At 36.7% G+C, this 12,820-nt stretch overlaps 1 protein-coding gene across 2 annotated transcripts in view; it reads right to left on the minus strand.

Moving 5' to 3' along the window:
- PKN2 (protein kinase N2) overlaps positions 1-12,820 on the minus strand; it is a 55,478-nt gene that overhangs the window by 19,328 nt on the left and 23,330 nt on the right. For both annotated transcript variants that reach the window (XM_069022891.1, XM_069022892.1), the window contains exons 2-3: positions 11,601-11,901; positions 3,537-3,688 (exon numbers count right to left, since the gene is read on the minus strand). In XM_069022891.1, the coding sequence (XP_068878992.1) occupies positions 3,537-3,688; positions 11,601-11,901 (453 nt within the window). The remainder of the gene's footprint in view (positions 1-3,536; positions 3,689-11,600; positions 11,902-12,820) is intronic.

The following is a 12,820-nucleotide window of genomic DNA, read 5'->3' on the forward strand; positions in this document are numbered from 1 at the left end:
GTCCTGTCCATGCAGTACCAATCAATCACAGTAATTAACAGCAGTCAGTGCAGATGTGTACCACCCTTGTCATAGCCCAAAGCATATTTTGGTTAACTCATTTTGTAGCCACCCTATAACCTCACTAATAAGTTACTTTCCCATGGACATGGTTTATACTTGTATTTTTAATTTTATAATGAAGCTATCAATTATTTAAGAAGTTAATGAAATTAAATTCTTCTCTTGCCATAACCAAGACAAAGAACTGCACTAAAGCTCCCAGAGCTGGAAATAGTGGCACCATGAAGCATACTGTAAAAAAAATCTGTATGCTGAGAAATTTACCTTCACAGAGCTCCTCTATGACCTTGCACCAAACGTATTTCTCACTCAGATATTTTAATGCTGCCCTATATTCTGCAGGGTAGATACACCAGGATCTACACATAAGAAGACTCTGGTTGCATGAAAAGAAAGTGTGCCCCCTCTGCATACCACAGTGTCATAACTCTTGATTTTAAGTTTTAGTATTAATCAACATTTCAGAGAGATGAAAACCACTAGTTTTCATATTTTAAGATTCCATGTTACCTATCCAATTAATGATCACACTGACTTTCCTAAATCAATAGTTTCTCAAATACAGATGTGAAATTTTGAAATAATCACTGACTTTAGCAGAGTATAAGATTTAAGTAACAGATTACAAGTCACTCTAGAATGCTGTATTAAACCTTATCCATGCATCACTCTGATGTATAAATATGCTGTAAGTGTTTCTTTGTCTGTATCTTCCCTTTTATCTTATTTTGGATCTTGCTGCTCTTGATTATTGCTCCTAGTCTCTTACTGGAATAGATTTGCTTGCTCAGGAGCAACATTAGCCCTTCAATGTGTAGAATGGAGGCAATCCAGCATTACAGAGATATCCTTATGTTTCAAAGAGACAGAAGATCCCATCTTCAGAATCAAAATGTATGTGTAATGCTCAGCTCTTTTAGTGTTGGAGCCTGAATACAAAGTATTTCAATGCATCTTCTGAGTACAGAAGAAATGACACTGCCTGTAAAACTGATCTGCAAAGCTGTCATGGGATCTCAGAGAACCTACACACGTCCAAGCAAAGCTGATCGTTATCTCCGAAATGTTTAAGTCCAAATAGGTTGACCTGAATGTTACTGCAGCAAGTAAAGTACAAAGGGAAAAGCCTCCCATGAGATGATGGGCTTATTAACAGACTGCTTTTTCATTTTTAGAAAACAGATTATAACCTCCCTCCATTAAACTTAGGTCTGAAAATAATACAACGGATTTGAAATTAGATCATGTAGTACACTTGTAGAAAGGTCACAAATGAGTCTAATATGTTTAAAGATGGTCCTATGACTACTTTTTAAAGAACTACTGGATAACTGGGACTGGATTAAAACTGGGGATTTTCTGCCCCTTTTGCCCATCCCATCCAGACACTTGGATTCTTTTAAGCTCTGCTTTTTAAAAACATAATCAGCATGCTCAAGCCTCCAGTTCAAACTTGCCAAACTAACTCACTACTGAGCACAAAAAAAAAAAAGAGAGAATGAATACCCACCATTTCCATCCTGTTTGTTGAAGTGGCTGGCAATGCTTTTGTGCTTTCCAGTTTGCTCTCTCCAGCTCAGTTACTATATACTCCCAATCTGGTAGGCTCATTTAAGCATTTACCAATTGCAAATACAAGATTCAATCATAAATTTTAATTACATGCCTCAATCTAAAGCAAACCAGAATTTATCTTCTCTACCTAGTCTGATCAAAGTCTCCTAACAATGTCTAATATTACAGCCTGAGTGTTTAGTTAAGTTTTTCAGCCTGTTATAAGGTTACTTACCAAGGGTTTATTAGAAACCTAATTTATGTATGTCTTTTGATCCATTTGGGTCAGCTGATTATTAGATTTAAGTGTACCTGATGTTAAGTACATGGCCCCAGAGGATGTAGACTCCAAGGGTTTTCAGGAACTGAGGGACTGTGGTGGATGGACAGCATTCCCAGGACCTTAGTCATAATGTGCACTCCAGATATTTCTTCTATTTGCCCCCAGCTAGTACATTACAGGTCACTTTCAGATAAGGCTACCTGGGACAGAAGGAACTTGATGGCACCTCTGGTCCATTGGGTCTAAACTCATTTTCTGGGAGAAAGGAATGCTCCCTGCTATCTTTTCAAGGTATAAGGAAGTCATACAGTAGGCAGATACAAAATCATCTGCCTCTTCACCAACACCTAGCCCAAATTCAGTCAAAAACATGAAGTTCCTTTCCAACACTTTCTGGTTAAAATCAGTTATAGGGGGGAGCAATGTAATTCCCAGATGCCTACTCTTCAAGCCAAACACTTCCTTTTAGTAAGCTCACTGACCCACCCAGGTAAGTGCTGGCTCAGCTAAGATCTTAAAACATTTCGATTTTACTACTGTCTGGACACAAAAACATCTAACCAAGCTACTACATGCTCTTTGTTAGATCTACTCTTGTGTTTACTCTTAGTTTGGAAATTAATCTCCTTAATGATTTAGTAAAAGTAAATGGAAAGAACGGCTAATGAGTAATGAATGAAAGGTGAAGGGGCAGGGAAGTAGAGGATCTTCCCCTCCCTTTTTTCTAGTTTGAGAACTATGACCGCCTTATACTCAACAAAATGTGTTGTGGGGAGGGGTTTGTTAGTTTCTGGATTTGGTTTTGTTGAATTTTTGGATTTTGTTTTGTTTTCTTTCATTTAAAAGATTTGGATGTTTCACTTGTTAGAGTATGATGTATTTTATTACACAGGAAAGAATATGTAATAAGTTGAACTCATTTAGAGGTTAGCAAACACTTTCCCTCTACCTCCTTGGAAAAATTCTGGTGCTATCGAGAGAGTGAGTGCAAGTACTTAAAATTCAGATATAAGTGTGGCTTTATTTTTAATTTCACTTTATTCTATCAGTTGCTACTGCTAGATTGCACTTTCATAAAGAAAAATTTCAATGTGTATCTTATGTGTATGTATACCAATGCAGGTTATGATATCTCTATCAGAATACTACACACATCTTATTAAAGCATTTGGCACAGATCTTTTTACTGCTAACTAGAACTAGATGACCAGTTCAGAATATACTTGGCAATCCTGCCTTTTTTGAAATTATCATGCACATTAAAATGTTAAACTGATGGATCTACCTTTTTGAGTGGAGCTAGGAAAAACATCAGACACCAGTCAGTGTCCTACCAAGCTTTGCTGCTAAGTGAATCCCACATGGTCAAAGATTACTAGATGTACTAAATTTAGTAAGTCGGATTTATTATCTAGGTTGAGCTGCATCTGCACAAACTGATAAAACAATCACTTCAGTGGGTATCTAACCACAACAAAAAATTGTATAGTAATTTGTAGTAGATTTGATGTAACTATTTAACAAAAATATAGCCCAAACTAAAAATACTGAAGTTGCATACTGTTTGTACAGTCACATTACAGCAATATGAAAATCCACAGTCATTTTATGATCTATAAGCATTCCAAAGCCTTACCTTTGAAGAGCCATTTGAGTACATCTGTATCATATTTTCTGCTCCCTGTTTTACCTTCAGTTCTATATCCAACTGCTTCTTTAAGGCCATCAATCTGTTGTTCGTAGAAAACCGAGGATCGCTATTTGGAGTATCAGGAGTGCTAGGACAATCTGTGAATTAAAGGTGAGATATAAGTGTGCAGAAAAAAAAACAGGAAGAAAACACCCAAACCACTCCCCAAAACCCACCTTATACTCTATTCTATGAAGTTACAGATTAAACAGAACTGGAACATCCTACTTGAGAATTCAGACTGACCCTCCTGTCCAGAGCTACTCTGCAACAGCACTGCAAATGCGCCTTAACGTGAAAAGCCACCCGAAAGCCCTGTGACTCCTACACACGTCCTAATTCACATGAATCACTTCCGGGACTGGGCAAACAGGCAGGTTTGCAGCTAAGTCTATTTTTATTTCAAAGAAGACTTATTTCTTCTAGAATGTCTTGAGTCAACTAAAAATGCAGTTTTCCATTAAGCTTTCTTATACCCTTGATTTTAAATCTAAGTGTTTTAAAAACAAACTTGGATAACAGTAGTAGATTCTAATGAGCACTGTCTGAATACAGCTCTTGAGTAGCACCTCATCAATTTTAGTGTGAATACTGCAGACAGTGTTTATGTCAAAATTAAGAACAGATAAAATAAGCCTTTTTCTTATTGTAAAGCTGAATGCTTTCTGCTCTGGAGTCATAACAGAATTCTGGGACAACTGGATATATAGGCAGACAGATTATTGAACAACTGACTGATTTTTGGGAAGGATAAATCTTTTTCATTTGACAATATTACTGTGTTTGGGTCTCCATCTTGTTGGATTAATTTAATGGAATGCAAGTTAGTTTTATCAATGAAATTATAAAGTCCAACTCCTTAACTTTTCATAAGCAGTCTATTATATAACTTCAGTTTCAGCTCTTGCAATATGAACTGTTAGCAAACTGAAAATTAAGTGGCCACTGGACTATTTCCAACACACCTGTCCTTAGAGCTAACTATCTTCCCTAACATTCCCAATGATTTTTCTTCCAACCTTTTGATAAAAGAGGACAAATTATTTCCACCGTAATAATTTTTTAAAATTTTTATTTCTTCTACCCAACAACTGAGAGAACACCTTCTCTGTGGATAAATGACACTGGTCTCCTGGAAGACAGTATTTACTCAATACGAACAGAAAAATCTTTTCCCCAATTGTAATAATCCTCCTTGTATTAAAACTAGGATGAGGAATCAAGTTCCTGAAATCCTCAATTACCAGAAAACACGGCAGTGCACTAGTAACTTACAAATTTTTACTTATGAAGTGTCATGGGGAGATGTCTTATCTGCCATTTCATATATCTTCTGTAAAAGCTTCTGATAACTACTTTTGGAGATTTAATACATTTTGCTTCCAGGTTTGCTGGGTAATTTCCTCCTAAATTGCAATCTTTGCCGAGGCTACATACAGATTTCATGTAAGGAGTTTTAATTTCCTCTGCTGCTAATTCACTCTTCACTTCAAGCCACTTCAAGTCTCTTACTGCATCCTCACTACTTAAAGGTAGGACAGAAAATACCAGATGTTAAAAAAAAAACCCAAAAAAACAAAACAAAACCCAACAAAAAACCCACCACAAAAGAAAACACCAAAAAGCTGCATTACTTCTCAGCTGTTTTGCCATTAATCCTCTCCTCAATGTTTAGGCTTGGTTCCCCTGTGGAACTGCACTTGAACAGCTTTACCTTAAATCTGTTATTAGTAAAACAAAGATTAACAAAATGCTTTCCTATCACTTATGTCTTCACTTTCAACTAATCCTCACCTAATAATCTATTCAAAATGAGAACAAACATGAACTTGAAAGTCACAGTGTCAAGTCTCCTTGTAAAGTCGATTCACCGTATAAATGAATATTTACCAACTTCAGATATATGATGCAAGCCTCTACCACTTAAAGATCCTGGCCCTCTGATGATCCCTGTGAAGGCTCCGGGCTCCTTAAGTCTGTTTTCACAGCTTTTGAAGATGTACACAAGCAGCCTTCCTTTGCATTAAAACAACACTCAAGTTGCAAGTTAAGGACTAATTAGAGATACCATGTTTCAGGCTGCCCGGGCAGCTGTTATTATCGGCCTTTGCATGTCTCTGCTGTGAAGGTGTAACCACATCACTTACCTAGGTCATCTCAAGAGTTGGTCTGTATTTGTGGGTGTAACCTACCCTCTACTAGTTAGTTAAAATTGTTGTACTACATGCTTTGTTAGTAACTAACAGCAAAGGAAACTTTTCTGCAATGTCGACTAATTGCAAGGAAGAGGTAATTTTTTGCCTTCAGGCATCATAGCTGCTCACCAAACTCCCAAATATGGAACAGTATGTTCCTTAGTATATCATGTTTTTAAGAAGAAAAAAAAAATTACCAATAGCTTCTCAGAGATGCTTTCTAAGGAACTCCTTCTACCATCCCCCCAACCACCCTCCCCATTACTACTCAGTAAGCAGCTCGAGGCAGCTTCTTATAGAATTCATATTAATTTTTAAATCAGCCAGACAAACCGGTTCTATTGCAGAAAGCACCGACAGTCTTAGCAGCAACACCACAAGCTACATTTGTATTAGCTGTTTCCTTCTCTCCTTGTTCTGTAAGGTTGTAATGACTTTGCATGGCTAGCTATCTCAGATTTATTTGTGTAAAGCACTATACAGAGGGGTGTCAAATCTCTTCTGAAGGCATTTAGTTATCTTCATAGTACAAATAAGTAATAAATTCATCCAGGTAATTGAAATCAATGGGATTGATGTATATGGGTGAAGTTAAACAAGAGTTAAGTACTAATACCAAACTGATATTTCACTCAAAGTAGGGACTGGGGAACAGAAGAGGTTCTCCAGTTTGCCCCATTTTTTGGTCAATAAGGGCAGTACCAGGCTTGCCGTTTTGGATACATTCAAGTATGGCTTTGCATCAGACAGCAAGGGCTTTGCTGGGGCACAGGTTCAGGCTTCTAGGCCCAAATATTCTTCTTGACAGTGAATATCAAGTGAAGTAATAGATGCATTTCAAGTGAACTTGACTTCAACAAGCAGGCATGCTATTATGCTGAAGAACTATGAATGTTTTTGCTTAACACCACTGAGTTTTTTGCAGCTTGTTAGCACACATCCAGGATGCTGGAAGAGCTGCAGTGCTGCTTCCCCAGCACCTGAAATATACTATTTTCATAAAAATATACTCATCAGACCTAAAATAAGTTAATAGGGATGGTTTAACTGATTTTTTTTTTTAATATTTGGATTACATGAGGACAATGGCAGTTTTCAGTCTGAAATGCTTATCTGAACTGTGATCTTTGCTCTTCTAAAAACCTTTTCAGTTTGAGTTTGTACGCACTCAACCAGCAAAACCTTCTTGCTTCTAAACTACCTTTTACCATCACTGCCATCTAAATTATATTTATAAAGAGTAGTTACGTAACTCTACTCTTCTGAGACTGCTGCTCATTCCTTTGGGATCTCCTCCCCAGATGCTACATATGCTATTTCTTCAGTAAGCTCAGTGTGAAATCTAGGATCCCACATAACTTTCTGAATTTGGGTTCCCAGATGGTACTGCAGCATGCTGCTTAAGTACTCAATTAGCAGCAAGTACCCTTTGGTAAATAGTTAATTTTAATCTTATCTGAGGATATTTCATTGCAGTTAGCCTCATCAATGTCATACCCAACAGAAATACCTGCAATGCATTTAGGCATTGCTGAAGGGAGGAAGAAAGATGCATCATCAGGCTATTCTCAGGGAGTCAGAAGGGTGGATCAGCACGTGAACTAAGCCATCAGCAGGTCCAAGGCAGCAGTGGACATTCTGCACTCAGAAAACATCCAGTGCTGACCTCCTGGAAACTTCTGAGGTTCAATTGTTGTTTCCATTAGGTAATAGCTAATTTTAACTACAAAAAAGTACCAGGAGATTGTTTCAAATTGCATCAATAATGTTATCCTACACTGAGGTTCCCAAAAGTTATCATGAAATTCTCATGGATATGAGTTTTGTAGGTGGAGTCTGCTGTCTAAAATGTCACTACCTATACCAGTTTGGTTGCTACCTCTACCAGTTTCCATTAATTGGCCTTATGTGGACACTTTGGTGTCTAACAGATTAACCTAGTCATTTGTAAGAACAAAGAAATCCCCCAAACAGTCAGCTAATCATATTCTCAAACAAAACAATTTATTTTCTTTGCAACGCCTATAGCTAAATCTGATGTAAAGTGGATAGCTTGCATGCTAGCTAGGAGAATGGAAGAAAAGGCATGAACTTGTCTTTGAGTTTATTTTCTCCATGTTTTATCCAGTTTTATCAATTCGCTCAAAGGTTTTTCTATCATTGCACCTCTCTATCCACCTTAACTTCAGCTCTATGAAACAGACTAATTTCCCAATTTATAGATTTTCTATGTATTAGCTATATGTCTAATTAAATCAGTAACTTGCTATATGTAAGCAATTTCAGTCTTAAACCTCCCTGAGTTATATTAGAAACCACCATCTGTACTGCTACTTTTTACACAAACACAAAAATATCCATTTAATCTCTGCTACTGTGTAGAAGCATGTTTTCAAGACACAAACTTTCTTCATCTCTAAAATAGAAGTAATCATCCCCATGTGACACCTTACATCTCTCAGACTTTCAGCAGTAATGGTCACTAGGCTTGTTCTCCTCACTTTATACTGCTGGATTCTGCCTCACTTTTAAGTGCTGACCTATGCATTTTTAATTTCCCCATCTTTGTATGACTAACACACTGCACAGCAAGGGCAGACTTGGGTACAAAGTCCCACTTCTAAAACAAACTTAGATTCATCGGCAACCCCTACAAGGTAAAGTACACCTATGTTATGCTAAAAGTTGTTTCTGCATCACATACCCACTGTCAGATCTACCCTCACATGCAGTAATATAGCTGTTTGACTAAACTGCAAAGTTTAGTACCAATTCTTCAAATAATTGTGAGCTTTCAGCTCTAGGCAAACTACCATAAAAACATCTAAACTTGCTTGGAACAGAATGCTATTAAAACACATTTTTCTACATTAGATTTGTTAACACTACATTTAATGGTTTTAACATGTATTGATTACACTGTGATGATTACAAAACAGTTACACTAAAAATTAGTGGCTTGTTAAAAAGTAATAGATGTTACTGCTTGATACCATAAGCAACAGAAAGAGTCACAACTGCCTGCGTAACACTTTTCAGCTCTAAATTGGGAGCACTTTACAAACATATGTTCACACCCACTTTTCAGATACAGGAACAAGGAAAGATTAAATGACTGCTCTGAGTTACCAAAATGATCTTTCAGCCAGTCAACAAAACAGTCAAAAAATCTTTAGAGTTCAGGCCTGGCAAGTCAAAAGGATCAGCTCAATGAATCTCAATCCGGACTTTGCTACTTAGAACCCGAAAAAACCTACACAGTATATTCTGTTAGACATGGAAAAGCACGGGGCTTTAATACTGAAAAGTATTAAAGTCCACAAAGAGAACACAGACCTTGACTGCCATAGCTCTTGAGCCCTCTTTACCTTATTTTCAGCATTCATGATCTGTGGGGCCTAAAAATTTCCCATATATTTCCTTCTCTCTTTTAAATAACTTGTTACTAAGTGACCAGAAGAAGGTCAAACACAGGCTAAATTGAAAAGCAGCAACCACGAATAAAGATAACCTCTGGAAACAATGCACTTATTTGGGGGAGCTCCCATATTCACCAGTAAATGGTTATTAAATTCACTGCATATTCTTGCAAACGCAAGAATTCCCAAAGTGAGATATCTGTGACCTGTCCACAGAGGTATCTTATGTCACATGGCAGTGACCTTTAGAGTTATGTATCTACATACTTCCTCAATATTCCTTAATATTATGTGTGTCTATATATATACACACAGGCACATACGCACAGTTGGCATATCATAATTTTGTATTATCAATATCATTTTGCAAATGCCAAGCTCACTAATAACTTACTTCAAGCCCAAGACTTCAGTATTAAAAATCAGAATATCACCAAGATAACTCGCAGCCACTAGTCTCAAGACAGACAGAACATTTACTGATAGTGCTCCCCCTCCATGAACTACTGACCATGAATGAGGAAGGAGACAAGAACTTAAATTACAAGGCAAACAGTAAAAAAAACTCAAGCATTTCAACTTTGGAGGGTAGATGCTTGCAAATCTTTGATCTAAAAAGAGATATTAATGGAATTAAAGATTGCATTTTTTTTCCTCAAGAACATTATGCAAAATATTCTATTAAAATGGGTCTTGCATAGGAACACCTGATGTGATATTTTACAGAGAATATATAGATCTCATCAGAACTAGTAAGTATTTTCTTGCATATTTCCATGATTAAGGTTGTACAACCTATCTACCAGTAACACCTAGAACAGAGTGGAATTTAAAAACACAGTCAAAAGAAGTTTAGCATGCATCAAAAGCATGTAGAAGCACCTAACACCAACCCTGATCTTTTATCCTTTGAATCTCTCCTGCATTTCCTGAGACATGCACATGACAATATTGCTCATCAACACATTATGATAAGGCTTTTAAAACTGCTACACTTGGAAAGGAGCATTCCAACAACAGCATTCTGTGCTCATACACTTTTCAAGTTCTACTACTAGATGGATTTTACAAATTTATTCTGCACAGATTTTTAATATTTGGTCTATACAGTTTTCATACAATTCTCTTTTTGTTCCACTCTTCCTGTTCTTTTAAAAGCCACACTCCTGCCAACACCGAAGCCCATTTTCATAAACCTTGGCTGACATGGAACAGAATGCTTCCTGCCTACCAAAAGCCCAATGGCTATCTAGAAGCATACATTATTGTATACATTTTCATTTCATGCTGCAGCAACCACTTTGCCTTACTAGTTCCAGCTGTGTCCTTGCTTCACCTCTTGTATCTTGCACAGATAAAAAGCAAAAAAGAGCAGAGAATACAGAGAATACTGCACAGGCCACTACAGATATTTGAGCATCTTTGCAGTATGTCATTGGGCCAGACTATGAATTGCTGACATCACCTGCCAGTATTTTCCTAAATTCTCACTGTAACCAAACTTTCATTGCAAGGATGATGCAGACTTCTATTCTACTGCCCAAGCTTCCTCAGGCTTGGCATTCACTTCACATGAACCTTCAATGGCTTGTGCACATTCATTAACTTTTTGCCAAGAGGAGTCTGTGCAATGTGAAATCACCAGGCTGGCAGTTATCTCCCAGGTCATTCCACAAAGCTGAAAGAGGACTGTTTACTTTCACAACATTCCATCTTAAAATACCAACCCTGGTATTTTTAAAAAATAACATTCAAAATTAGTATTGATTCACTGCCATGCCACAAAAAATACTAATTAAAACCATTAACTACAGCCATTCTGTGAAAACAATTTCAAATTGTCTTTAAAATGGTAGTTTTGCTGTGGAAAAGGCCAGAGATTTAACAAACTATAAAAAATGTCACTGTAAGAAATGTTTGATAATAACAGCATAACAGAAAAACATTTTCTAATTTAAGGCTTAAGTTAAAAAAACCAAAAACCAACAAAAATTTTAAGTATAAATGTTGTAATATTTTCCCCACTGAATAAAAAGGTGCATTAGTGCTGACGGCTACAGTATAATTCAGAGAAAGTCACTGGAAGAGTTCATGAAGTTTGCTTTCATACGGTGAGAAAAGCTATTAGGAAATATTACAGTGACAGAAAATATTTTAATATACTAAGAACTGAAAGTAAAGAACTCATAGTCCATAAAATACAGTGTTCCCTAGAAAACAGTTTAAAACTCAAAGGTACTGGATACTGATTTGTGAATCAAAACAAAGAGACACATGTAAGTAACAAGCTCACCAGCTACAGATTTGCTTGTTCACAGAGCAATTTTTTCAAGTGAAATGGGGAGAGCTTATCTCAGCTACAAAAGAAAAACTGATTTCACAGCAACGTGTGGTACCTGCAACATCTTCAAGATCCGTTACAACAATGTGTGCATTTAGCTCCTGTAACTTATGATGCAAGTCTTCTAACTTCTTATTCGATTTTTTCAAAATGTTGTCCACATATGCCAAGTTCTTTTTATCCGTTGTGACCCTCCTGAGGTTCTCTGCTCCCTCCTTGATTTTAAGTTCCTTTCTTATTTCTCGCTTGATTTGGTCCTTTATTTCATCCAGCTTCTGCTGTACCATTGTATCTGAGAAGTCCAACTTCTGGCCAGTACTCACATTCTCAGAAGTTAGGAGACCTTTGGCATCCCCCTAGGAAGAAAAACAGTAATTTAATCACCAGGCAACACTGTTTCTGACAACACACACTTAAAGTGACCAGGACTCAGGTCCTTGTATGTTAATTCTGTAAGGCCATTCACTAACCACAAGTTACACTCCCACTGACCTAAAGCAACAATATCACAAGATATGACATGTTAACTGGAGCTATATTTTGCAACAGATTTCTTTTAAATTTAGTGACATCTTTACTATGCCTATTTTTAACACCAAGAAATTCAGATACTTTTGCATTTGTCATGGCTGCTTGCCTGGCATTTATATGCCTCAGAGCTAGTAAGTCATGTCTGTAATTTTATAGGTTTGTGTTTTAATAGACAAGATGAATAGAAGAAAAAAGACTAACTTCTAATAATTATAATCTATGATGAATTTTTATACATTCATTAGAATAGGTTCCTTTTAAAGATTGTTAAAAAAAAAGATTAAAAAACCATACTGATGTTTGCAATTGTTTAAAGAAATACTGGCATCTTTATGAAGATTGTCAAGTTGTTACTGGAAATACATTTGCTAGGTCTTTTTATCTTTTTAATCCTTCTTGTAAAGCCTTTCACTTTAAAAAATAATAATGATTAAAAAATCAAACCTTACTTTTTTGTGCAGGCAAGCTAGGCTGAAATGAAAAAAAAAAGTTGCAGTGATGGAACAGGAGTTGGTGCAGTGAGGGAGTGGGGGATGAAAAGTCTTCAGACCCTCAGTACACAGGTCATAACTGTGCCTACTATACATTCGCATATCACTGAGAAGTGAGAGCACAAAAGGTGTGCTATAGAAGTGACATCAGCAAAGTCCACATACAATTAATTACATATGTGATAAGATTTACACACAGACCCTGGACAATGAGGAGATGTTAGGTCCTACCCAAAAAAATCTCAGCTAGAGC

This window comes from Aphelocoma coerulescens, chromosome 8 (assembly GCF_041296385.1).
Source record: "Aphelocoma coerulescens isolate FSJ_1873_10779 chromosome 8, UR_Acoe_1.0, whole genome shotgun sequence".
Lineage (NCBI taxonomy): Eukaryota > Metazoa > Chordata > Aves > Passeriformes > Corvidae > Aphelocoma > Aphelocoma coerulescens.